Source organism: Podarcis cretensis (assembly GCF_951804945.1).
Source record: "Podarcis cretensis genome assembly, chromosome: 6".
NCBI classification, from domain to species: domain Eukaryota; kingdom Metazoa; phylum Chordata; class Lepidosauria; order Squamata; family Lacertidae; genus Podarcis; species Podarcis cretensis.
The window spans coordinates 57332325-57358507 of NC_137175.1; the positions used below are offsets into that span (position 1 = coordinate 57332325).

The 26183-nt window shown below is 38.8% G+C and overlaps 1 protein-coding gene across 1 annotated transcript in view; it reads right to left on the minus strand.

The window, feature by feature from the left end:
* FAF1 (Fas associated factor 1) overlaps window positions 1-26183 on the minus strand; it is a 169545-nt gene that overhangs the window by 33770 nt on the left and 109592 nt on the right. Inside the window, exons 13-15 of the mRNA XM_079980352.1 lie at window positions 17033-17187; window positions 2471-2607; window positions 709-797 (exon numbers count right to left, since the gene is read on the minus strand). Of these exons, the coding sequence (XP_079836478.1) occupies window positions 709-797; window positions 2471-2607; window positions 17033-17187 (381 nt within the window). The remainder of the gene's footprint in view (window positions 1-708; window positions 798-2470; window positions 2608-17032; window positions 17188-26183) is intronic.

Genomic DNA, 26183 nt, shown 5'->3' on the forward strand with positions numbered 1-26183 from the left:
AGCACCTCTTACCTGTTCATTGTTGTAGCATTTCAGTATCAAATGTTCATCTTTCCCTGTTCATCTTTCCCATTTAAAATAAAGCAAACACCTATCAAAGCTCCCTTCCCTCTGTAACATGTCGTGCCATATAATGAACCTTAGCTTTTATTTTATTTATTTAAAAGCTATATATTCATTTTTAGCACCTACGCTCACTTCTGCTCTGACCCTTTTAGAACGCTACAGGTGATGGCTGCCCGACCCTGTTCATTACACGCAGGGGTGGAGAACCTTTGGCCCTTCAAATGTTGTTGAACTGCAACTTCCATCAGCTCTATCAAGCATGGCCAATGACCATGGATGATGGGGGCTTTAGTTCAGCAACATCTGGAGGACCAAAGCTTTCCCACACCTGTGTTAGCGCATCCTGGTATTAGCGTGCCTTGATGAAAAAGACAGTAGCCGTGTCCAGTTGTACAAGAGAGCTCATTAGGTGGAACTTCTCTTACTTGTGCAGTAAGAACCTGCAAAAACTTCGTCTTCGCCCAACTATTAAAGCCACAGGAACCTTGTTTTCCTTAGCATCCGGTTGTACAATGTGCAATTGGTGCTGAATTGGGGGCTGGACAGATCTAGTGCTATGAATAGAATCCAATATTTTTTAATTGTCTGGAAAGGCCTTTACTCGAAATTCACCAGATGTCTGGAGTGATGTCCAGCTCTCACCTCATCTTTTATGTCTTCCTGCTGCTGAGCACCGAAGATCTCCATTGCAGCCATCAGCCTCATCATTAGCTCATCCACTGTTGTGTTACCTAGCAACAAAGAAAGATAGCTGAACTTCATATTATTAAAGTTATTAAAAAACCAGAAAGTCATTCTAGAATTAATCCAAAAGGAATACCTAGCAGGGGTTTTTATAAGTCATAATAAGAATATGAGATGAGATTCTTAGAATATTTTCTGTTTATCGGTGGGCTGCCCCCCACAAGTTTCTAATTTTTCCAATAAAATGTATGCACAAGCATAGACGGAAGTATTTATTCTGAACTGATTGATGATGCTTTCTGTTATATTTTCCTATAGGTGAAAACAGGATCACTAAACAGGAAGAGAGAGGGGTTTTTTTTATTTCTTTCAGGTAGCTGAAAGAAGCATCTTAAAAAAAATATTGTCAAACTGATATGTAAAATTTGGGCTAGCTTCAAAGAAGAATCTGAGGGCATTAGCTCAAAACACTTTCCACAGAGTAGTTACAATTGTATCCAAATACTTCTAGACTTTTATATTGCATCTCAAATAGCAGTATATACCGGTATATCCTGTTGTCCCTTGAAATCCTACCCTTCCTTTCGCATTAGTCCAAATATTGTTAAAATCCATTCTATGGACCTGTCAGGTTTTCATTCCTGGGTGGCAATAGCAATTCTCTATTCTCCAATGCAAGGTGGGCTGACATGCGAGAAGATGGTAGCTTCACTTCTTTCCATTATTTTCCAAGTGAGATTTTGCTTGCTCTCCACAGCAATACTGGCTGCATTTGGCATTGTGAAATTTTGAATTTCAAATGTCGACCTTTCAGAAATCAGGATGTCTTTGACAACATACACACTAAATTTAAACTTGGAAAAGCAATGCCAAGAGTAGCGAAAGGAACTTTTTATGATAAAACATCAAACTGCCACAGCTTTGGTTAGATTTGGACCCTTGTTTCGCTTTCAAGGCAGACTCCTTCAGTTATGGAAATCTCAGCTTGAAATCAACAATATTTCAATGTTTTAAGAGTTCCAAATTAAGAATGTTGCAAGATACCTGAATTCAATGACTCAAAACATAAAGGACTCTGGCCCAGTTATAACATCTCTTCATCCCATTTAATTTTCACAATAATGCTATAGGGCAGGCTAAAATGGGACATGATAGCTTGCCCAAAGTCTTTAAGACTGAGACCCTATATGTAGACTTACCTGGACAGAAATCCCATTGAAGACAAGGAAGCTTATATCTGAGTGGATATGCACAAGAATGCTCTAATCCTAAGAACACTTACTGGAGAGTACTTTTGTAGTAAATTCCTATGCATGTTTACTCAAATCAGCCTCAATGCTGGAAATCTGAAAGGGGATCTATTCTAACAACGAACCTGAATTCCTGTTTCTAAAGCTCTAGCTACAGAAAACTTATCATTCACAGTCTGTCAGTTGTTTTCATTTTTTTGTATACTTGCTGGTAAGCATGAAAAATAAAAGCCATTTGTCACTATTTACACTATACTCCTCTTCATCATTAGAGATGCAAAGAGTAAGAAAATCAGTTTTGGCTGTAGTAAATGCAAATGAGTATAGTATAAATGCACTGCACTTTACATTTCCCTAAAAGGTACTTTCTGAACTAAAGAAGATAAACTATATTCTAGAGAGGACCGCCAGAAAATTAACTTGGAAGTTTCAAGAAGGAACATATGCCCAATAGAACCAAAAAACGGTACCTTGTATTACATTCAGCACCTCATTCGATGATCGTTTCCCCATAATAATCAGGAAAAGTGGAAACTGATCTGTTTTCTGAGTTCGAATAGTCTGAGCTACAACGCTACCAAAGTGTCTCGTGCACATCGTTAGAAACCTGGAAAACAGAAACATTTAAAGGGGGGTGGAAATTTTGTAAAGCAATGTCCACTTTATTAAGGAAAAGAAAGGTTATTAGATTTGGACTAAATTAGCGAGTTTCAAAAGTCCTGCGTGTTCACTTTGTAACTATATCATTGTCAATATTCCCATTTATCCTGTCAATATTCCCATTTATCAATATTTATCAAAGCCAACATTCCCATTTATCATATTCAGAGCTATCAAATTCCATCCTGCAGCAAGTTGGTTCTCATACTGAAGAAAATGAACACCACATTTTAAAATAATGAATGCACCAATACAAACTATTTTTTCCCTGAACAGAAGAGAATGGAATTAGTCACAATCCAAAGAAAGACCAAGGCCAGCCCAAGACATTTCGAGGTTTAAATAGCATGTTCTACTCTGCAATGTGATGTAGAACCAGATGCTCTGTAGTACAACAAACTCAAAGGTTGTAGTATATTTTAACAGGCCTCCTGATGATGAAATCTATAGTTTATTTTTCTGTTATCACAAATATATAAAACAATTGGGGCCTCTCAAATATGCAAAGAGGAATGAGAAATTTGGTCATCCTGTTACAGTAATCCCAAGGCCAGATAAAACAAACTTTTTAGCAGGGGCAGTGTGCCTTGGCATTCACAACTAAAGTGGTTAACAGGTTAATAAACATGGGGTCTATCTGCTCCAAAGGCATTGCTAAAATAAAGAACAAATAAGAGAAAAATGAGGGAGGTGAGAGAGTGCTAAATGATATGAATAAATTCTACTCCAATAATATATCTCCATATGCTTTAACATCTGGGGAAGCAAGTCTACAATACATTCTCCTTTCATTCACTGCCAAGGCAAGCATGGACTTCTGTCACACATTCATGTCTGGTGGAATTCTCAACTTTCAGACCATTAACACTAATCATATGACTGTTAACAGCACTTAGAACATTTAGAGCAACATTTAGAATGCATACACATCACACCATTTTACTATTACCTACAGTATTTGTCTTGAAAGGCTTCTGGAAGTGCTGCAATGGAAGGAGGAAGAAAAGTGATGATGTGTGGGGTCTAGGGAGGTTTTCCTTCCATTTTTGGGTCCCGCACTCTGGTGTGAGACAACTGACTTATGCCACAGGGTGGGACCAAAAAAACCTCCTGTCTTTTGGTAGCCTGGAAGCCAAAGCGGGACATCTGGGATTGGGATCAGAAGCCTTTCATGGAGTTTAACAAAATAATCAAACAAAAATTCAAATATCCCCCAGTACATATTAAGACACTAAAAACGCTGCATCAAATTGCAATCACAAACTTTATCAATACAGTAGCAACAACATATCCGCTGGATTCCAGGTAATATTTAACCTCAAAGACTCAGAGGAAAAAATGCATGTTCAGTTGGCTTTGAAAAACTGACAATAAGAGGGACAAGTTAATCCCTACAGGGAGAGAGTTCCACACCTGGGGTGTGACGACAGAGAAGGCACCATATGAGGGTAACCTCTGCTTCACTGCATCTCCTGAAGTATTTTTGAACAAATCTTTCAAGAGTCCAACAGAATTTGAACACTGACTTTCGTTGAAATTTCTAAAAATGAATGAAATTGACTGAAGAACCACTTCCTGGGATTTCAGAAGTGCTAGAATCAGTTTCCTTAAGATAAGTCTCTTACTCAGGCAGAAAAAAAAGAGATCTACTTAGAATTCTGCATGCTGTTTCTAATTTTCAAACACAAAACATTTAACCATGTTTTGAGCACCAAGCTCCACCTGTTTACCAAGAGCAGGAAAGATATAGAAAGTAGTTATGATTGCAGTCATATACTCACACTTACTTGGAAGTAAGCCCTATTGAACTCAATGGTTTTCACTTCTCGGCCATTGTAAGTATGATTGGGTCACATACAAGGTAACTGGTATCTCAGTTACAACTGCTACATATGCACCACACCAGAATAAACTACAAGGCTCAAAGTAATGTAATGATGCCTTTTAGTTGAATCTTTAGGTGCTGAATTTGTCATCAAGACACAACATACAGTACCATCCTGAAAGGTTCAGTGTGCTGGTATTGTTGCATGAAGTTGTGTGGATAACTATGAACACACCAAAACATTAGGGCTCAAAACAACATGGAATGGCACCAGAAATCTATCATTTGTGACATCTCACTTCACAGAAACACCACTTCTGAAATTACCATGGCTCTGTCACTCTGTATTGAATGGATAATTGAACTCATCCCAAAAGAACTCTAGCAAACCTAACTTTTGCTGTACTTCACATGACTATACAAATGACTATACACATGACTATACAAATCTGCAAGTATTGTGTATTGTACCCTTTACTAGGTATCAGCAACTAAACTTAAGAGCTTCAGAGTAAAACACAAATCTAGAAAAAATAAATACCAACAGAATAAAAGTTGGGGACTTATTTAATTATGAAATACATATATTGCTTTATACCTAGAGATAATATTTTAATATACAATTTGTAAGTTCAATTAGTAGCAATAAAAATCAATGACTTTTACTCAAGAGTTATGCTTCTGGATATAGTACTAGCCTTCTTCACTTTCATACTTACTAGTGCAGTCTTAAAACAATAATTCTAAGCTTTTGGCCAAAAAAATGCCTTCATCCATTAGCATACTGAAGTCTGGCATTAGTATTCTTAACACGATCCTGAATAAATGAAAAAACTGATAAAGCTTTTCTCTTCCATTAGAGGACTGTTTGAAATTAGCATTTCTTTCAAGAGAAAAGGGTAGCTTATGATATGTTTTCAGATCTGATGGTAAAAAGTAAATGTCATAATAATAATGAATTATGAAAGACCAAATGCAAATATAGAATGCTTTAATAAGATCCAATTTAATAAAGTCTGTAAAAATAATGGACTTTTAATAACACAGGTCACAAAAGGCAAAACAGTGGAAATTCTGAGGACTAGCCACTGGTACAGGCTTATTAATTCTTAATTATGTTCATGAAAGGCAACTTAAATCATGTGTTTTCTTATGCCTTATGATAATATTTTAGGTAACAACTGATCTTGAAATGTATGCACTATCTGATGAGCAAAGTCCTGTTGTCTCATGCATTAGAAGGTAAATCTATTTGAAAAGACAAGCGGCATTAAAATGTCACAGGCTGAGAAGCATTTGATATCAAAATCCAAAACAGAATCACGACACTTCGTTTTCCTATCAGCGGGAAAAATCTCAACATCTACACTTCAGAAACCTAGAATGACAAATAATGGAAGTCAAAACTAGGCTTGCTGTTGAGAGCTGCTAAAAGTCTGAAAACAAATTAGACCCAACTTTGAATCTCCACTGGCCTCATTTCAGTAGAATATATAAACTTAAGATGGAAGCCACGGAACACATTTGTTTTTTAAGGGTAAAATTTTTTTAAAAAAATCAGAATAATGGAAGTGCGTGCGGCATCATCATTTGAATGCATCATCAGGCTGCCACCACTGAATGGAAACTAGAGGGTTGTGATGCCAGAGACTCTCTGATGTTACTAGTGGGTGGTGTTTGGCAGCTGCAGAGACTTTCAGGGTAGTTTGCACTGTGCAAGCTCTATGCTCCTGGAAGAGGACAGTCAGATTGAAGATGTCCTTGGGCTGCGCTTTAAGCAAAGTTACTCAAGAAGACCAGCTCCTCCAAACTTGAGGATACAGAGAGGACAAATGGCAAAACAACAACAAAACAACTGCACTGGATATAACTTTGCTCTAATTGTGCCATTCAATTGACAGCGTTCTGACCCAGTCTGCGCACCATGGTAACCAAAGCTCCTGCTTTGCTTCTCCCCTATGGCAAACAGGAGCAACAAACCACAATTGCTGGCTTACTGTTACATCTGAACTAGGGACTGTAGTTGACTTCGATCCAACATGAAGCCAAGATTTGTTCTCGGCTTACCAATTGTGGTGGGTATGGATCAAATGAACGACAATCCCAATTTGGAGTTCCTTGTTGCTGGTGCTACTTCTGGCTTCTGCTTGGCTGGTGTTGACCCGTGACAAGGCTTTTTTGGTAGTGGCTCCCCATTTTTAGAATAGCCTCCTTGGTGAGGTGCAGTTGTCTCCTTCATTATTGACTTTCAGACAAAATTTAAAGACATTCCTGTTTACCCAAGCATATGATGGCTATGAGTTACTGGCCATGGCAACCTTGAAATTAGTAACTGTGAAGCTATGTGATTGTTTTTAAAAGTTTTAAGTGGTTTTAAAATGTTTTAAATATGTTTATCTTAAGTTGTTTTGTTTTAATGTAACATTTGCTGCTCTGGGATCCTTTGGGAGAAAAAGCAGCATACAAATAAGTAAAATACACTAAGCCAAGGATTGTGGTTTGCTGTTCCCACTAGGAAAGGAGTGAAGCAGGTGCAATCTCCACATTGGCTGTAAACAATCAACTATGGTTTACCATGATATAGAAACTGGACCAGTGATTTATTACCACAACCAAATTTAAATTCTAAATAAATTAATCTTAAGCATCAATCTGGTAAAACCAATTTGATGAGCCATGACCTGAAGGTCAGTTCTAGAATTATTTAAGGTCAATCAAATCAGCCCCTTGAAGATAAGAGACAATATACGCTGACCTATCTGCTGGGTTTTGGTTTTTTTTAAGATAAAGCTTAAAAGTATCTTTCCTCATAGAAGAAATGCTTTAGTGTCTTTCCAAAGCAAAAAGAATACTTGTTGAATATTAAACACGTAAGACATGTAATTATTTAACATTATTAATTTTATACTCTGCAAAGTCAACACAAGTCTCATTAAAATGTTAATTTAAGAATAACATTTTATGTATTAATATTTAAATTTTAAATGTAAAACTGAAGGATGTGATATGTAATATTTAAACAGGGTATCTATGCATGATTGTCTTAGTACAGTCTGCATGTGAACCACTTAACCCCAACTTTCTTTAAAGACAATTGCTATTTTTTACTGGGCTCACACCATTTCTTGCTACATCTTTCTGCAGGCAATGACACTTTTATTGCAATCAGTCCAGTCAACACTAAACTAATTGTTTCTGTTTAGGAAGTTTATTTGAAAATACTAAGATGGTTTGAGGCTATGTGGCTCTTCATCTGTAACTCTCAGAGTAGATATAGTTGAGCTTGATGGATTAAAATAATACAAAGCTAAAGAAATATAAAGGCCCCATCCTGCTGTAAGCTACTATGACTAATTTACATATTACGTACTGTCCATGATTGCCACTGAAAACGTTTGCACTTGTGTATCCATATGGTGTGTGTTATCCTTAAAAAGGTGTCGTGAGCCAGGAATCAGGTTCACCTGCTGAACAGCATCCTGAAAGGGGAGGAGGTGGAGTGACTCCACCTGCAGTTGATTAGCCTTCAAGGACTCAGAGGGGAAGGCACTGGTGAGAACCAACTGGCTTCAGCCTTCTTAAGCAGTTTCCAGCAGGAATCAATTGCTGGTAACAATGCTAGTAGTTCTTGGCCCTACCTTGCTGCTCCCTGCTTGTCTTGACCCTGCACCCAATGATCACTGGATTCCCTGACCCCTAGACTGTCTGGTCATGTGGATTGCTGTTTGCCTGACCCTAGGACTGGACCTGACTTTGAATGCTAACTCTGCCTCCAGGCATGTACACCTCAGAGACTCTCCCACTCCACTGAGCTCGGCAACCAGACTATGACAAAAGGTCTCTACCTTTTTTTTATCAGTCTACAAGTGTGGAGTATTTTAACACTAGCATCACAAAACTATGAAGCAGTTAGAATGCAAAACTGTGCATTTAAATGTTCCTCCTCACATTATTAATAGCAGGGAAGGGTTTTGAAGTGGCAACAACAGATGGAAATTGGTCCTGAGAAGTACAACGAAGAGTGTGGTAGTTCTGTTCTCTGTAATGTACCATTTTGCAAATCTACACAAATAGAACAGTAACCATGGGTGAGTTATTCATAATTCATTTGGGGAAGCAGAAGACTGGCAAAGGTCATTATTGAGTGATAAAATCGCCCCAACCTTGCCCATGCCCAAGGAGTTACTGTGATGAGGCTCTGGCCTGCTGACTAGAACAGTCTATTCCTCCCAGCTATCCGGCTTCTATTAGCTTTGTTACTAGTTGAGAGAGAAAGGAAAGAGGGAAGCATAAAAAAAGAACAGCTCTACAGGTCTGGAACATTTTAAATTCAGGAGTTAATCATCACAGAAAATTTATTAGCATACAGTTATGTTCCACTTATGTGTGGGGCAGCAAAAGAGGTTGGAGAAAATATTTTGGGGAGTGGAAGCAGCTACCTCATATTAGCCCAGGAGAAATACCAGATTATATAACCTCTTGAAGATCAGTGGCTCTATGAGGGATTTTAAATTCAGGTAGCACTTCAAGCATGAGGGGGGCATGACACTGTACAGTATGATCCAAGCAAGGGTATTCTTATGATCCCTCTGCAAATGCAGTGCTAGTTACTGCAATGCCCGATTGTCAAAGACTCCATACTTTTAAAAACTAGGTGTAATAATCTTGTTGCTTACTGAGTCCTCCTGATAAGAAAAAGGCCAAGCACCCACATAGATTTTGTTAAATGTCTTTGTGATTTTGATAACAGAATCGTTGAGACATTACTGATGCAGCTGTAGGCTTTTGTAAGTGTAAATGGAATTGTGCCCAAATGCCTTCACTCTTTTTTCCTCAGAGGCCGGCATCAGCCAACCACTCTTCTGCATCACAGCTCTTTTACAAATAGCACCACAGGATCCTATTCTTTTGCACCTTCTGCTCTACAAGCCTGAGCGATGAAAGGACCTGACACTGAAGATGTTTAGTCCACATCGTTATCAAAAAAGTCATGATGCACAGTTCTACAACAGGATTTTCCCTCTTTATAATGCCATGACAGTCCTAAGGTTTCTCAACACAGGGGAGCACTGGACCAACTAAGGCTGCAATCTTACACGCTTCCCTTAAAGTAAGTTTTATTGAATTTGTGGGACTTAGTAGGTATGCAAAGGATTATACTGTTAATGATGTATTCAGTATGGGCTAATCAAGGTGCAGGTGGCGCTGTGGGTTAAAGCCTCAGCGCCTAGGGCTTGCCGATCGAAAGGTCGGCGGTTCGAATCCCTACGGCGGGGTGCGCTCCCGCTGCTCGGTCCCAGCGCCTGCCAACCTAGCAGTTCGAAAGCACCTCCGGGTGCAAGTAGATAAATAGGGACCGCTTACCAGCGGGAAGGTAAACGGCGTTTCCGTGTGCGGCTCTGGCTCTGGCTCTGGCTCTGGCCAGAGCAGCGATGTCACGCTGGCCACGTGACCCGGAAGTGTCTCCGGACAGCGCTGGCCCCTGGCCTCTTAAGTGAGATGGGCGCACAACCCCAGAGTCTGTCAAGACTGGCCCGTACGGGCAGGGGTACCTTTACCTTTACCTTTAATCAAGGTGCAGATGAAATGCCAGAAGGTTACAGCTGTAATGTTTTTTTTATGCAGCAAATACAACTTTATATATTTCCAGAATCTGGTCTCTATCTTGATCTGAAAAGACATTGGTATTAATTTGGTAACCTCATGCAGGGATGGAGTCGACGTGCTACACTACATAAAAGGCTTCTTTTGAGTTAAAAACAACATATACTTGGATCTTAAGAGAATGTATTGTGTTAATTTCAATTCCATAACTAAGGGCCTTGTGTACAATCCATCCAACTATACTCATCTTCATTGGAGTCTTTGCACCATAGCCTAGCAAGTTTCTTTCAAAGGCAAGGATGCAATAGCCTGCTTCTCTGTAACAGACTGGGAGTGGTGCACATAAATCTAATGGTTATTCACGCATGTATGTTTTCTCCATGCAACAAAGAGATCAACAAGTTGTTGTTGCTGTTAAAATTAATGGCCACAAAGTGGCAAAACAGTTTACTGAACGGCAAAGAGGGGAGCTAATAAAGAGTTCCTTTACTCAAATTGTACAGCAGAGGAATGCATGGTCACCAACAAATCGGCATAAGAATTAAAACAGTTCTGTCAGTCATCACTAACTGCATCAGAAAACCACCCAGGGCATACATCTAGCATCCAAACAACAACATACTAGACAGACAGCAACGCCACTGGTGATCCACAACAATTTCTTACAAACTTGCTACCTGTTGAAAGAATTGCATTTTTCCAGATATGACATACTGCAAATTTGAGTGCAAGGAAACAGTGATTTCTCCACAACAGGATATAATTAAGAAGAAAAATATATGGACTATGAACCAAAATGAGAAATCAATACATATTTACTGTGCACTAAGAATTTTATTTGTGAGGGAAAGCTTTTAATCAGTTTTCAAGACTCTAGCTTTAGGACTTTTCCATTCTAGATTTTGATTTTTCATTTATCTAAATACTGACCCTAAACTGATATATTTTAGAGCAGGCATTCCTTGCTGCATTGCATGATGCTCTCCTATACGTACAGAATCAACACAAGGAGTAGAATACCAGCAGGTATTCATTGGTGAACGGTTTAGAAGCACTGCAACATACAGCAACATACAGCTGGAGCAGCTTCAACAGTTCACAGTAAGGAGTTGTAAGCCAATGCCACCCCTTTCCTGATGACCCCTGCAATTGAGGGGCTATGGAGTAGGAACCCAGGACTGAGGCCAATGCTCAATTGGAGTTAGATGTAGCACTACAACAGTTTCTGGAATGTACTCTTGCTTAATTCACTGACTAAAGATTCTGCACATAGAATCATTTCAAGAGCAGAACAACCTATCCTTCAGCGGTATAAGAATTCTGCGTATTAATTTGATGAAATGAGCCTAGGGAGTATGACTGGCATGCAATGTTATTTGGAGTAATTTAAGCAAAAAACCAAGCCAGATCAAAGGAGGAAAGTTGTGCACCTTTAACATTCATAAATCTATAGGTCATCAATCACAACTTTCCTTTTCTAGATGTGGAGGCCTTAATGTCCTTTTGATACATATTTCAAAACACCTAACAGGGTATCATCTCAAAGAGTATATATGTTTAAATATGGATTTTCCTTGTTTAGTAGACATATTCAGCATTACAAACAGCTCTTGCACTATCTGAATACAGGCTGTGTGAAGAGACAATCACCTTTCATCCCTTCCCTTTTTTCTTCATTTCTTGCTATTAGGAAACCATTCACAAGTGCAACCCTGAACAATGTTTTGCAGTAATTATGACTACATGACAAAGAGATGTGAACAATTACTGAGGCTGTTTTGAAACCCTATACTAATAAAGTCATTAGATGCTGCCCTTGCCATGATCCTTCTAAAAGCTTCTGAAGTTACAAGAACACACAGCATTGTTTGTAGGGACAATTGCTGCTGGCAGAATGCAAACCTTGAGTTTAACCATGCTTCAAATTGATCTTGACATTCTGTTAAGACCACCACTAAAATCAAAAGCAAAGGAGAAAAGGAGAAAATGAGCGGGTGGGATATAATCAAGAAACAGGAGGGTTCCCTCCTCAACTTCTCTCCTCTGCTTCTTCTACAAAACATGCCACAGACAAAATGACAAACTTGCCTGGTAGTAAATCTTTATTTCTTAAAACATTAATTAGACTCCTGACCTGGGCACCTTTAAGCACCTTTGATAATTATGTTGTTGTAAGTAAATTGAACTGTGTTTAAATTATTATAGACAAAATAGAAGCAATTTCTGACAAACTTAGACAAAAGTCTAAGAATGGACTGCTATCTAAACAGGAACAGATCCAATTCTTTTGCAAGTTATCTCTTGCTGAATTTTATTTCATTCCATGAGAAGCCATCAGAACTGAAGGCAAGTGGGTGATGCTTAAACTGGCTGCTGTATTTTTCATGTCTTCCAACTAAATCACAAAGTGACATTGATTTAGAACATGTATTTGACTTAAAATGGTTCTCTCCCACTTTCTCTATTGACTTAAAAACATTCAGAAGTGGCACAGACCAGACTAAAAGGGCATCTGTCATCACTTGCATGTGAACGGAGACCAGTGCATACAAAAGCAGTAAATCTACTGGTTTTCATTCAGATGAACTAGCAAAAAGGATGTATGATATGTGAATCTGGCTAATTATTTGGTCATGGAAATAAGGAAATGTGTATGTCAATTACCCCTTTCTTAAGCTGAGACACTAAAGGAGAAAGAAACATTTTAAAATTAAGACTAGCAAGCACCGGCCAAGGAAAAGAGGATTTGAAATATTGTACTCAAGGGCTCGGGGCTAAACACAACAAACAGACATGTGTTTGGTCAATGAGTTTGATCCTGAATTGCTGATGAGTTATAACCATGTGCATAGAAACTGATATGATTCTTCAGTAGCTGCTATTATTTAACTTGCATTTTATTTAACTTGATAAATTAATTGTGGCTTTGTTGGTTTTTTATGGTTTATGTCAACCACTTTGGGTGCAAGAATAATAAACTTTATTTGCTGCTAACAATAATAAGGCCATCAGGTAAGGATGAGCATCAGTGCTCCACTATGGACTTCCTGGCCCCACATAATCTCTTTCAATCCTCCATCATAATGAGAGGAAGGTAAAATGCAATTTTAGGTCTGACTCCTTCTGCAGATAATAGCGGCTCTGAATAAAGGCTGCAGAGTGAGGAAATGGAGGGAGAAAGAACCAATAGGCTGCAGTAGTAATGCACCTGGTTTGGCAATCCAATTGTCCGCTGTTCAAATTGGGCGCTACTTTGTGGAAATATGCATACAATAGCTTGGATTCTAAGAAAAGCAAGCAGAAGGAAGTTCACAGAAGGAAAGGTCCCTTCCTCCCCTATCCCAGCAGCCACCTGTGCTATCACCAGCTTCTCCAGAGGATCAGGGGCTCCTCCTGAACAACATGGAAAAAAGTATGATGGGGGTTTCTGGAGGAGGGAGAACCCACCCAAAATCATGTCTGACTCTCCAGTTGGAGGAACAATTTTTCTATGAATGTCTTTCCACTTAAGAGTCCAAGACATTTGCTTTAATTTTCAATAAAATATCTAACCTTAATCTGTCCTCATACCACCAAAGTGACAGGTCCATATTAAGTTGACAGATATTTGTAGATACACATAACAAAGTCTATCAACAATCATAGCCAGGACTTTATATTTTTAATATATTGTGTTAGGAAGATAGTAATTTAATATTACCCCATCTGTTAGATTTATATTGAAGTAGCCTTCACAATTTTCATGTGATAGCACTATGGTCTCTAGTTAGCAATTCCTCACTATCCCCATGCTGCATGAATAACCCTGCAGCCTAAGAGTAACCTAAATTTATATGTATATATTAAGTATTAATTGTATTTTGACCTTCCCTATGCTCCACCTAGAATAGAAGCATGGCTGGGAGGGAGAAGAGAAGGCTCTCTCAGTAGCTGCACACAGTATCTTACCTCATGAAATGTGGCTGGCACCCTCTGTCATTGTTTTTCACTGGTTGTTGAAGACTTTTTTCTGGCAGGTTTTTCTTTTATGAGGTAGACAATGTAATGATTTTTTTAAAAACTGCTGATGTCATCTCTTTTGAAAAGTTTGTTTGCTCGTTTTATTAAATCGCAATCTTTATAGGCTGTAAGACACCCTGAGCAGAGTGTATTTATACAAGAAGGGTGGTTATAAATGCTCTAATGAAATAAAATTAAATAAAAAATCATTTGTTTATATATAGCATTTGAAAACTGCTATACAATAATTCCTTTGTCATAAACTGATAGCAAAACCCAAAAGTGTAAGCTTAAGCATCTTATTGTATTTCACAATCAGGTTCTAGATCCATTGAGAATAGCTATAAAGCCTTAAACAAGCCCTTTATTAAGTGTTTCTAAAAGTGTCATAAGGAGTTAATAGGACACAGCTGTACAGACTCTTTCTAATAAGCAGCTTCTGTCGCTTTGGTCACCACAGGTGTCTCTGTAACCTGCAAACTCTTATAACTAGTGTATCAAAGTTGTGCTACTTAATAGACTTCTTTAGTAAAACACAACAAAGCAATGACATGCCTGTTGATTGTCAGTCATAAAAAAACCTCCCTCAAACACAGATTTTCAAAAGAAACTACACTGCAATTTTTTGTCATTGTAAAATAAAAGAAACTAGAGAATTAAACAGAGACTAGAACAATATAACAGCAGGCAGTCGACTGAACTTAGCCACTGCAGATGGTTTAGAAATAGTGTTTCCTTCGACACCAAGTTGTGGGATAAAAGGAAAGGAGGGAACTCCCTACCCCCAGTGAATGGCAGCATGTAAGATTTAGCCCAATCTCTTGTCCACATATTTTGCCGTGTTAAAAAGCATAGTTACTTCATTCATATCTGTGTTACAAAGTACTTTTTATCCCTCTTTTCAATAGTAATTAAAACAATTAAAAGCACGGGTCAACACTGTGAGCTAATCTAAATTAAATTAAGATTATGGTAAATGCATCCAAGTAGTCTGTGGAGTATTATGCAAGAACATTGCATGTTTCAGTCTTAATTTGAAAAGTTAACTGCAATTAACTCATTTGTAAGTTACCGGGCGGCATGGTGGAGGAATGCACATGTCAGTGAACTAGTCCGATAGGAACACAAAACCATGTGATTTCTTAAGTGCTCTGTTTATATTAAGTAACGATTATCAATAGCAACATGGAATGAGACCATCCTTGAAGTTAATAAAAAGGAGATCAGCTACTACAATTTTAAGATCTTTCCATCATAAAAATATATAGACATAGGCTCATTGGTACATACAATATTTCTAAAGACTATCATGATGAATGACATAACCCGCACATTCCACCAGTTACAGAAAGAACTTTGGTAAGGAACTATTGCCAGCAGACAATTAAGTGCAATCTAAAGCCCAATAACTGTATCACCATATGGGAAAACTTCTGCCTTTATTTATCACAATTAGGCTGCATTTGACTAAAGTCAAATGGATCAGATTAAATCCAGTGTAGCAATTCTGGTTATTTTTCATATTACAAAACTTTCCCACATGAGCTCAACACTGAGGCCCTTCAAACTAAACTTCCTGTGGTGTATTAAAAAACTATTAATAGCAAAGAGACAGATGGAAAATGGGTGTTTGTAGATGGTTCTGGTATTACACTTACATATCTATGCAACGCAATAGATTCTATACAGTTCATCAGGATGTGGGAACAGGTTGCAACTTGCTTTCACCCTACAAGTCCATCCCACTGCTTTATTCTATCCCATAACAGAAAGTTATCTCCTTTCTAATTCCCCATTCCAGACACAACAGATCACTGCATCAATCTGCAGGACGTTTGCTACACTTCCTTCTAATACCACCCTTGAACTCATTCTCCAAGTCTGAATCTTTATACAGCCAAACTGGCACCACCACACACAAAGGGGAAGTATCATCAGGTGTGGAGAGAACCCAATGGTTTCCACCCAAAATGAAAAATCTTTAGGAAAACACAACCCTGAGGAAGAAACCCTAAAACAGGTAAAAGAGGACTTGGTATGTGTCAATCGGCACAGAAATGCTGATTTAGTATTGGGGGCTAATAGACAGAAAATCAAGTGGAGGAAAAAGAATAGGACAGAGTATGTGCTGAAAGAAGGCATGACTGGTAGGCTAGAAATCTGAACTGAAGAAGGCCACACTGGCCCAGTTCACATTACATCTTAAGCCATAGTAAAAATAAACTATGAAATAAACAATTTGAATGAGCATCATGCTAGTCCATGCGTCTCAAAAGTGGATGCATTTCAAAAGTCCACATTATGCTGCTCCCCTAATCTACATATTTTTCCACACATGGAACAGCAAGCTACTTAGTTTCCTTCCTGGCATGGAAGCAGCAGGAATGGAAGAAGAGTGAAGAATGGGCATTTGAGCAGTGTGTACCAGCAAGATCATTCACATTGAACTATAGTTTATTTTAACTACAGTTTAATATGATGTGTGAATCAGATCACCGCATCTCTTTGTTGAAGGTTCCACTTGTTGATAATATGCTTTCTAGGTCTTCATTGGGTGATGGTGACTCTAAATGTATCCTCCAAGGCGCCAGAAAAGGATGCAGTCATAATGCCTCTCACTCAGATATTTCACTGGTTCTCTTGCTCACTCACCTCATTCACCTACTAACCCTGGCAGACAGGAGGAAGAGAATGGCCCAGGAGACTTGTGAATGAACAGAGTGGGGAAGGATGTGTTGGACGCGCAGTGGCTGCATCCTGAGAACATTAGCCTGTGAAAAGTAAATCACTGAACAATGTAAGATAAAGGCGGCAGCGGGGGGGGGGGGACAGTCACAAAATCTATTATTTAAACAGAAGGTATGCTATGTAACATATATTATAAAGATACACTGAGTTTGTTGAGTTCTTAAAGCAGTTTAATATTCAACTCCAAATTATTTACCTTGCTCTGTTTGCTTCTTTTGTCATATCCCATGCCCAGGTTATGAAGTTCTGACTAAGGTAGGAGACAATAGATTCGGCACAAAGCATTTGAGAACAGAACACGTTGGTTAGCACACTTTCATCATGGTGGAGGTAGACAGCAAGCAGCTTTCTCTGAAAAACAGGGGTGGGGGGAGTGTTAGCATGTTATTTTGATTTATTTGCCCACCACCACCACAACTTTTAGATATAAGTGAAATTTCTGTCTCAGCCCTAACCAAATATTTTGGAGGCATCCTATTGATATTGCTGGAACATCCTTTCAACAATCTCAGCACCCAGCACTCCGCTGCTGCTTCCACAGAAACAATTCTTTGTTTAATGGTATTTGGAGAGAAAGTGAATTACTCTATTCTTGCGATCAAGAACCCATGGCCAAAATGTTTATTAAAGAACATTTTTTTCTACAGAAATAATAATGTTGTGACTATTATATAAAAAGAAGAAAAGCCATGTTTACATTCTGTCATAATCACCAAAATTGAATTTAGAATTTAATCAGTTGCAAATACTTACTACTGTACAACCAATAGCTGATTTTAATGCAATGGCATTAGGATAGGAGGTTTACTATGCATTAGGGAGAGGGAGAATTAAACAAGGGATGTAGCACCACATTTCCTTTTGTGCACAGCAACACACACACACACAAAATGGATCTAGGGAAATTGTGTATTCAAAACTTTCTCTGGATCTGGGGCAAAATCTCTCATTTACTTGGGTTGTAGTCCTATGCAAAAAGCATTCCTATGCAAATTAATCCCTGATTCCCAGGCCACGTGGATAAAATTATATTGTGCATTGGGTAACATCCATCTGTTCACAAAAGGGACAGAGACCCAGCAGAAAGGCAAGGCAATTTCCCCTTCCCCAAGCAGCTCACAATGCTACCTTCCACACTGTTCTGCAGGGTACCCAACTCTGGAGCAGCATGGGGGCTATATGGGAAAATTGCCTCACCCACCACTAACCCCTCCACCCAAACTCCATTCATGGAAAGTCTCAATCTAACAATATATATTTATCTCATAACAACACTGATTTTTGTTTCAATTTCCTTGTTGTTTTTGTTTCAATTTCCTTGTTGAGTTTACTGTAAGTTTAATGATGTTACTCTAGCACACTATGCTGTTGCTTTGTTTTACCCAACATCTCAGGGGAAATTGATAACTATCAAATTGTCTAGATTCTGAATAACGTTTGAAAATACAGTAGCTGATATAAAAAGAAAACTCACCAAAAAAATTCTGAGACCACAAAACTCATAGCATGAAAATGTTATATAAAATTTTACAACATAAAATTTCATTCATTTACAGTTTAGATAAACCTAAGTATTAATTTCACAGGTAGTTTCAAATCGTAATTTCATAGGTAGTTTTGTACTGCTGGCAGTTTCACAAGAAGCATTATTCCAGGAGGCTGCAGTGGCAAAGCCCACCATAGAAAGATGAGGTATAGTTCCGTTCCTAATATTTCAGCTTCTGTAGACAACAGACAAATTTAACTGAAACTTATTAAAATATTGTCCTGTAAATAAGCCCGAAAACATTACCAACCTGCAACTTTTTTCAACTAGCCTAAGAAAGTAGGAGCCTGTATTTCCATGGTGGAAATGTGGGCTTCGTTTTGTAAGTGCCTTCTACCAAATGGACTGATGTGGGGAAGATGTTTTGCTGGCTCCAGAAGAAGTGAATCCCATTCATCTGCTGCCAGCATGGGAACCAAGTGGGTTGGTGGAGCAGGGATGGCCTTGTCCACCAGTCTGCTCAATTTCCTTACAGCCTATGGCTACCTGGCAAGCTGTTCCAACATACAGCTATAAAACTGCTTCTTCTTTAAGAGACACAAGTAATAATGAGCAAGCATCTTTCATGAAAACTACTGTCTTTTTATGATACATTCAAATCCGCCCCTCGAGGAATTGGCCAAGATGCAATAAGCTCAACACATAATGTGGGTTCTGAAATTGTGTTTCTGGAACACATTTTTAAAACAGTTTGCAATATGGCAAGAGGCAGGGGTTATAGGGAGTAAGAAATAGCACTGGGTATACCCAAAGTAACTCTTTGGATCAGAGCCAATGTATTTAACCAGCTAAAAATTGCCAGTTAAAAATAAATATGTTGAATGCATAGAAACATCTGTTCTAACAACATATTCATTTTAAATCAGCACATTTATAAAATACAGAGTTTGTGTAAGTCCTCAAAATCAATTTTAAAAGTATAAAACATTTCAACAGTAGACTTTGGAAAAGGGATTAGACATTTACATTAATGTTTGTCCGCTTTAATTTAAAAAGCGATTCAAAACCAAGTACACATGCACCAGAAAAGGCCACCAATAAGCCTAACATGCACAGTTCCATATAAGTGCAGCCAACAATGTTGACTGAAACTAAACTTGAAAATCCAGGGCACTAATGCACAATATCAAGCAATAAAACAGCATCTCAGTGGTGATATTTAATTTAAAAAAGAAGAAAGAGGCAGGAGAAGATCAGGCACTGTCTGTTTTGGAGGATCAGCCATTCTGCATTTCAAAGCGTGGATCTCTGCAATATCCAGGTTACTGTGCTAGAATCTCCACTATTATATAGCAGTTGTAAGAGAGGGAGGGCAAAGATGTGTTTACTCAGTGATTAGGGCCTTAGAATAAGCCGCTAGCTCCTAGAGAGACAGCTCACCACTTATTCATTTGGGCCAATTCACAAAGCCTAGAAAGATTAAACATCCATGCTGAGAAGACAAGCGAATGCAGACGGTGAAAAAGAAATAAAAATTCTTTAAAAACTCTTAGATGACTTCATTATTTTTTCCACAAGGAAACTTTAGGAAAGTGTTTAGTTAGAGAAAAACCCACATTGACCTCTCCCTAAACCCTTAATCTTTCCTTTGTGGTGGGACTGCTTTGTGGTAAGCGGATGGCTTTGCTCTCCTCTTTTCATTGGGAGCAGAGAAAAAAAGGCTCTTGAGAAACTCCTTTCGTCCCAAAGAAACAACCCCATGAAACTGTTAAATATAAGATTCCATGTGAATGAACCTTCCAAAATATGTACAGTTTAAAGCTAGGAGTTGAGGCCAAATACTAGAAAACAAGGCAGGTGCACACTTTAGCATATGTAAATTAGGAAATGGCCAAAAATATTTAACTACCCCCATTTATTGATCAAAATGCCATTTGGATTTCAAATTCAGATCATTCAGTTTGGCCATTTCTGGCACAAAGTAGAATCATATTGAGTCTCTTGGCTAAAGATGCCTTGGATTAAAATATATATATATACTAGAGTAGTAAAGATCCAAAAGTACTCTGGGAAGGAAATGACTACCAAATCTCAAAACTTCTAATTTACCAACATTAATAACAATTTCATTTAAAATATACAGGCAACATTTAGCAATAGTATGTGTAATGATTTGAGTCTGTGTTTTTCCTAATACCAAGAAACCTTGCATTTGCTACATTTCTACAAAAGAATCAATTAAAAACAAATCCACACAAACTGTTTTGGATGAAGCAGCAGCGAAATCGTAAAAACACGAGAAGAAACCATCAATCAAAATGCTGAGTGGTCCTGAGGAGGTTAGCTTTTCAGTGACCAAACTCCTTAGCAAAGTTCCCGGGAAAGTATTAAGATAATAGGAGCTTTGTCCCTTTAGATCTTCCTCTGTGAGGAAGTGAGGTAACAAGATTACTAAAAGGGCATTATCTGGAGAAAGTATTACTTGGAAGTGACACCACTATTTAATTCTGAGGAAGATTTTTCTTAAAAGCACCTGAGCTAGCCACCAAAATCCAAATGGCTCACAATGTGATTTGGGGGCCTAGCTTTTGAAAATCCTACCTGAGCTGTTGGCTTGAGTGAGTGAGGCTTAAAACATGCCTAGATTCTCTTAAATTCTGTTTGGTTAATTTTGGTTTGTTTATTTATTAAAATTATATTTAAGAGAAAAATTGAGAAATTACCATGGTTCAGTCATTAAATATCAGATATTAGTATCTGGAATGATCTCTTTCCCTAGTGCATTGTTTCCTTTGGCAGACTTGCTTCAGAAAAGCACTTAATTTTTCAACCCAACAATCCTAAAAGGCAGAATATGCCACCATTTGAAATATATAGGCAGGTATCCCTTAATTTTGAAATGCTAATTGCTTCTGAATGTAGGCGAAGCTTGTTAAGAATTATAAATTATTCTTAAATCCAGTTTAATTTTCTTGTATTTGCAGCTATCCCCCCCCCACTTCCATCAGTCTTAAGAAACCAAAGAATAAAGGGTATTAATAATAAGGTATTTAGTCATCAGCCCAAGAACAGACCAGAATGACAGATAATATCGGAACAGAATAACAAAACAACTTTAATATCCACATTTTTCATTGTTTGTGGTCAAATCTCTTTTTAATTTTAAGTACAAAAGTATGTAAGACTTGTTTTATATTAAATAAAAAATATGTATGGGGTGTTCTGTTGCAGAATAACTATGTGGCCAATAAGGACTCTGTAGTCCTTAATTTGGTACCTTGTGCTAGAGAAAGGTAGCAACTGTGAGAAGATGAGCTCTGCACATGCGAAGGGACAGCTGATTTGCTTGCATTATTGAAAGAAATGGGAAAGCTTGCTTACATATCACAAATGCATGCTCACAAATGCACACGCATGGACTTCTAAACCAGAGACAAAAACCTAATTAATCAACACCAAATATTATTTTTTGCTAGGGGATGTATGGCCCTATTCAAAACAGGCTACTGACCAATTATCTGGACTCAAGACCCAACAACCCACAGGGCTTCCATCTTGCCAGTTGACTGGCCTTTATCTAGCCCATCACTGAGTCCTAGCATCAGCCCAAGGATTGCACAGCCTTTTGATTTGGCTATTTCAGATAAAAAGAGCTGGGTATCAGCAGCATATTGTTGACTTTTCCCCCAAATAGCCAAATGATTGCTTTCAATGGCTTTATATGGATGATAAACAACATTAGGGACAAGATGGTACCCCACAGCACCCCAAGTCCCAGGGTGCCAAAAGACAATCACCCAACTGAAAATGACCCAACACCTTCAATATCTATCCCACCAAATCAGCTTGGAAGGATACCATGGTGGATGATATCAAAAGCCACCGAGAGATTAAGTAAAAATAACAAGTTTGCACTCTGCCTGTCCTTTTCCCAATAAAGGGAGTGACTAAGGTCAATTTAGTCTTATAACTAGGCCTAGATCCAGATTGAAATGGGTCAAGATAATCTGTTTCATCCAAGAGTACCTGCAACTGTTGAGAAACAACCCTCTCAATCACCTTCCCTAAAAAGGGAGTATTTGTGACCAGGCAACAGTTGTCACAGACCACTAGGAAAAGCATTGGCTTTTTCAGGTTTCAGGTAACATGTTTGAACGATAACAGTCTTTTGGGAAAAGGAATTGCAGTGCTCAGCCAGGATCTGTAGGTGGTACTGAAGACCAAGTTGTTGCTGACTTGATTTGAAATCTTTTGTTTTTAACTTTTGACCTAAATATTTGCATTTAAAGTAGGGTGTTGTTGTTGTATTTTACAGTACCATCCACATTGCTAGGCAAGCAGAGCCCAAGCAGACCAGAGTGCAGGAGCCTGCAGTTTAGTGTCCAGGCCCTGAAAGCCAGAGAGGTGAGCAAACCGGCTTTCCCAGGCCCAGGGAGCCTGAGGGGGGCAAGGGAAGGAAGGAGAAGAGGGAAAGGCCCATCACACAAGTTGTAGTCCTTGCACAAGGCTTCTGCTGACAGGGCTGCTTAGGTGGATCTTCTCTCTCAAATGTTATTTCTCCACATGCCATTCAACGTGGTTTCACACAACCATTTTTAGCTCATATTTAATATCATGAAGTAGAACTAGGCAGCTGATAATTTCAGCACATTTAAAAATCGGAAGTACACAGATGAGTAAATTTGATAACCATCTTGGTGAATCATTTTCAGCATCTAGATCTAAAGAACACATGATGAAGAATACTCAAAACCAAGCAATAATTTCATCACCACCACCCCCCAAAAAAACCCAGTCTAAACCAATTCAGCATTTAGGATCAACCAAAGATTCAGAAACTTTGTAAAATAAGGTTAACTAAAGCTGTTTTAACTAAGAGCACTGGTTTGCATAAATGTAGCCCTTTGCTTTCTCCTCTGTGGTGACGTAAACACTCTTTTTAAAATATGATGCTACCTCATACTGAGTGAAGTAACCAGGTCCACCTACTGGTTTCTCTGTCAATCTCCCAGGACATTCTATACAAGATCTCAAAGTAGCTGTTTTACTACAAAGGAATTTCAGAAATAGACTGGAAAGAGAAGCTGCTGAATTGCAACTTATCACCAAACTTAAAACCATGGAGAGACCTGGTCTGAACAAAGACCTTGGGTTCTTATCTCATTATACATGACAAAGCCATTTTTCACCTTTTCACCCCTTGCTTTTTCCTGTAAGACCCATTGCAGTCGTTAAGAGTCCTCAACAGGCTCATCACAGCTATCTGCCAATCACCCATTCCCACCACCCTTCTGAGTAATACCCCTCCCCACCTTCTCACTATATAGAAGGGTCTGGAAACTTCTGTTTCAGTGTATCTGAAGAAGTGTGCATGCACACGAAAGCTCATACCAAGAACTGACTTAGTTGGTCTTTAAGGTGCTACTGGAAGGAATTTTTTTGTTTTGACTATGGCAGACCAACACGGCTACCTATCTGTAACTTCCCACTTCCAGTCACTCTCTGGAAAAGAAAGCCTCTTAAGATAATTGGGGGGTGGGCAGGAGAAAGACTAGACCATGTGAAAAATGAACATAATATTTTAGCTGCAGTTCATTCATTTTAAGCCTTGTATTCTTGTTATAAGACAAAAAATTCAGTAGTTGCACCCATGACCTAGGTTTAAGGTGCCATTTAGCTTCTAGCTTTCATATGTCAGTTTCTAACACTGATCTTAGTTAGTCTTCTTGGGGTTAGATACCATCTATGAATCATTTTCATGTATTCTCTTTCAACGTGTAGCATGCAGTTAATTTCAGATCTTTCTTCCATAGTTTCTCCCAGAGGTTTAGTTCTATATTATAGGTAAAGGTAAAGGGACCCCTGACCATTAGGTCCAGTCGTGGCCGACTCTGGGGTTGCAGAGCTCATCTCGCTTTATTGATCGAGAGAGCCGGCGTATAGCTTCTGGGTCATGTGGCCAGCATGACTAAGCCGCTTCTGGAAAACCAGAGTAGCGCACGGAAACGCCGTTTTACCTTCCCTCCTATTTATCTACTTGGACTTTGAGGTGCTTTCGAACTGCTAGGTTGGCAGGAGCAGGGACCGAGCAACGGGAGCTCACCCCATCGCGGGGATTCAAACCGCCGACCTTCTGATCGGCAAGTCCTAGGCTCTGTGCTTTAACCCACAGTGCCACCCACGTCCCAACGTTCTATATTATACCCTATATCAATTGCCTAGTGGGTCACCGAGGCTTTAACCAGCTTGTCTTTTGTTTCCCATTCCAATAATTGCTTATACATTTTAGACAATAATTTTTCATTATTCTGCAATAACTCTCTTTCAAATTGTGAGCTTTTCTCCAAAATTCCATTTTTTCTTATCTAGTTTAAACATATCATATAATTCAGGGGCCAGCAAACATTTTCAGCAGGGGGCAGGTCCACTGTCCCTCAGAACTTGTGGGGGGTCGGACTATATTTTGAAAAAATAATAATGAACGAATTCCTATGCCCCACAAATAACCCAGAGGTACATTTTAAATAAAAGCACACGTTCTGCTCATGTAAAAACACCAGGCAGGCCCCACAAATAGCCCAGAGATGCATTTTAAATAAAAGGACACATTCTACTCATGTAAAAACACGCTGATTCCTGGACCGTCTGTGGGCTGGATTTAGAAGTTGATTGGGCTGGATCCAGCTCCCAGGCCTTAGTTTGCCTACCCATGGTATAACTGATAATACTGTAACCAATCAGTAACTTAGTTCTGCTTCTAACATGAATGTTAAAGGTAAAGGTAAAGGTACCCCTGCCCGTACGGGCCAGTCTTGACAGACTCTGGGGTTGTGCGCCCATCTCACTTAAGAGGCCAGGGGCCAGCGCTGTCCGGAGACACTTCCGGGTCACGTGGCCAGCGTGACATCGCTGCTCTGGCGAGCCAGAGCCGCACACGGAAACGCCGTTTACCTTCCCGCCGGTAAGCGGTCCTTATTTATCTACTTGCACCCGGAGGTGCTTTCGAACTGCTAGGTTGGCAGGCGCTGGGACCGAGCCGCGGGAGCGCACCCCGCCGCAGGGATTCGAACCGCCGACCTTTCGATCGGCAAGTCCTAGGCGCTGAGGCTTTAACCTTTAGCGCCACCTGCGTCCTAACATGAATGTTAGGAAGGATAAATTATGAGAGAGTCACAATATGTATGCAGGAGAAGACAATCTTTTTGAAATTGGGAAATAACACATTTTCAGTAACTATCTTTAAAAAAAGAGATCACAATGTCTCTTCATCAATAAATAAATAAATAAATAAATAAATAAATAAATAAATAAATAAGCAAGCAAGCAAGCTACTACTTGTATACCAAGTACATAAGAAAAGTACAATTTCTGATAACCAGAACCTTTCATTAACTTTCTATTTTATTCATATATATATATAGAGAGAGAGTTTATCCTTATTCATATTCACAAAAACTGCTAGATGTTTTCCTCACAAAAGATAAACAAAGTACAAAGAAACTAGTTCTTGCTCTGGAGCTGAAGCTGAGTTTTTACAGAACACCTTCTGCTCAGACAACTTAAAATTCCCCAAGAAAAAGGACAAGGTCTACACACACTCTTGGCTGCAAAGTGCTCTCAAATTAAATCAGTTTGAAGTGGTTTTCATTAAGATGGATTGAGTGTGGCATCGTGAGAAACACTTTATAAAATGTAGTGTTTTACTTAGTGATTAACTATATACCAGTTGATGAAGCTCCCTAAATCCTTCGTAATCCGACCACTCCAATAAACATTTAATGAGCATATAAATTCAAAAAGCCTAGCAGAGGATTTAAACCTTCAATCTTGTTTTTATTTACTCTTCCAACTCAATTTCTCA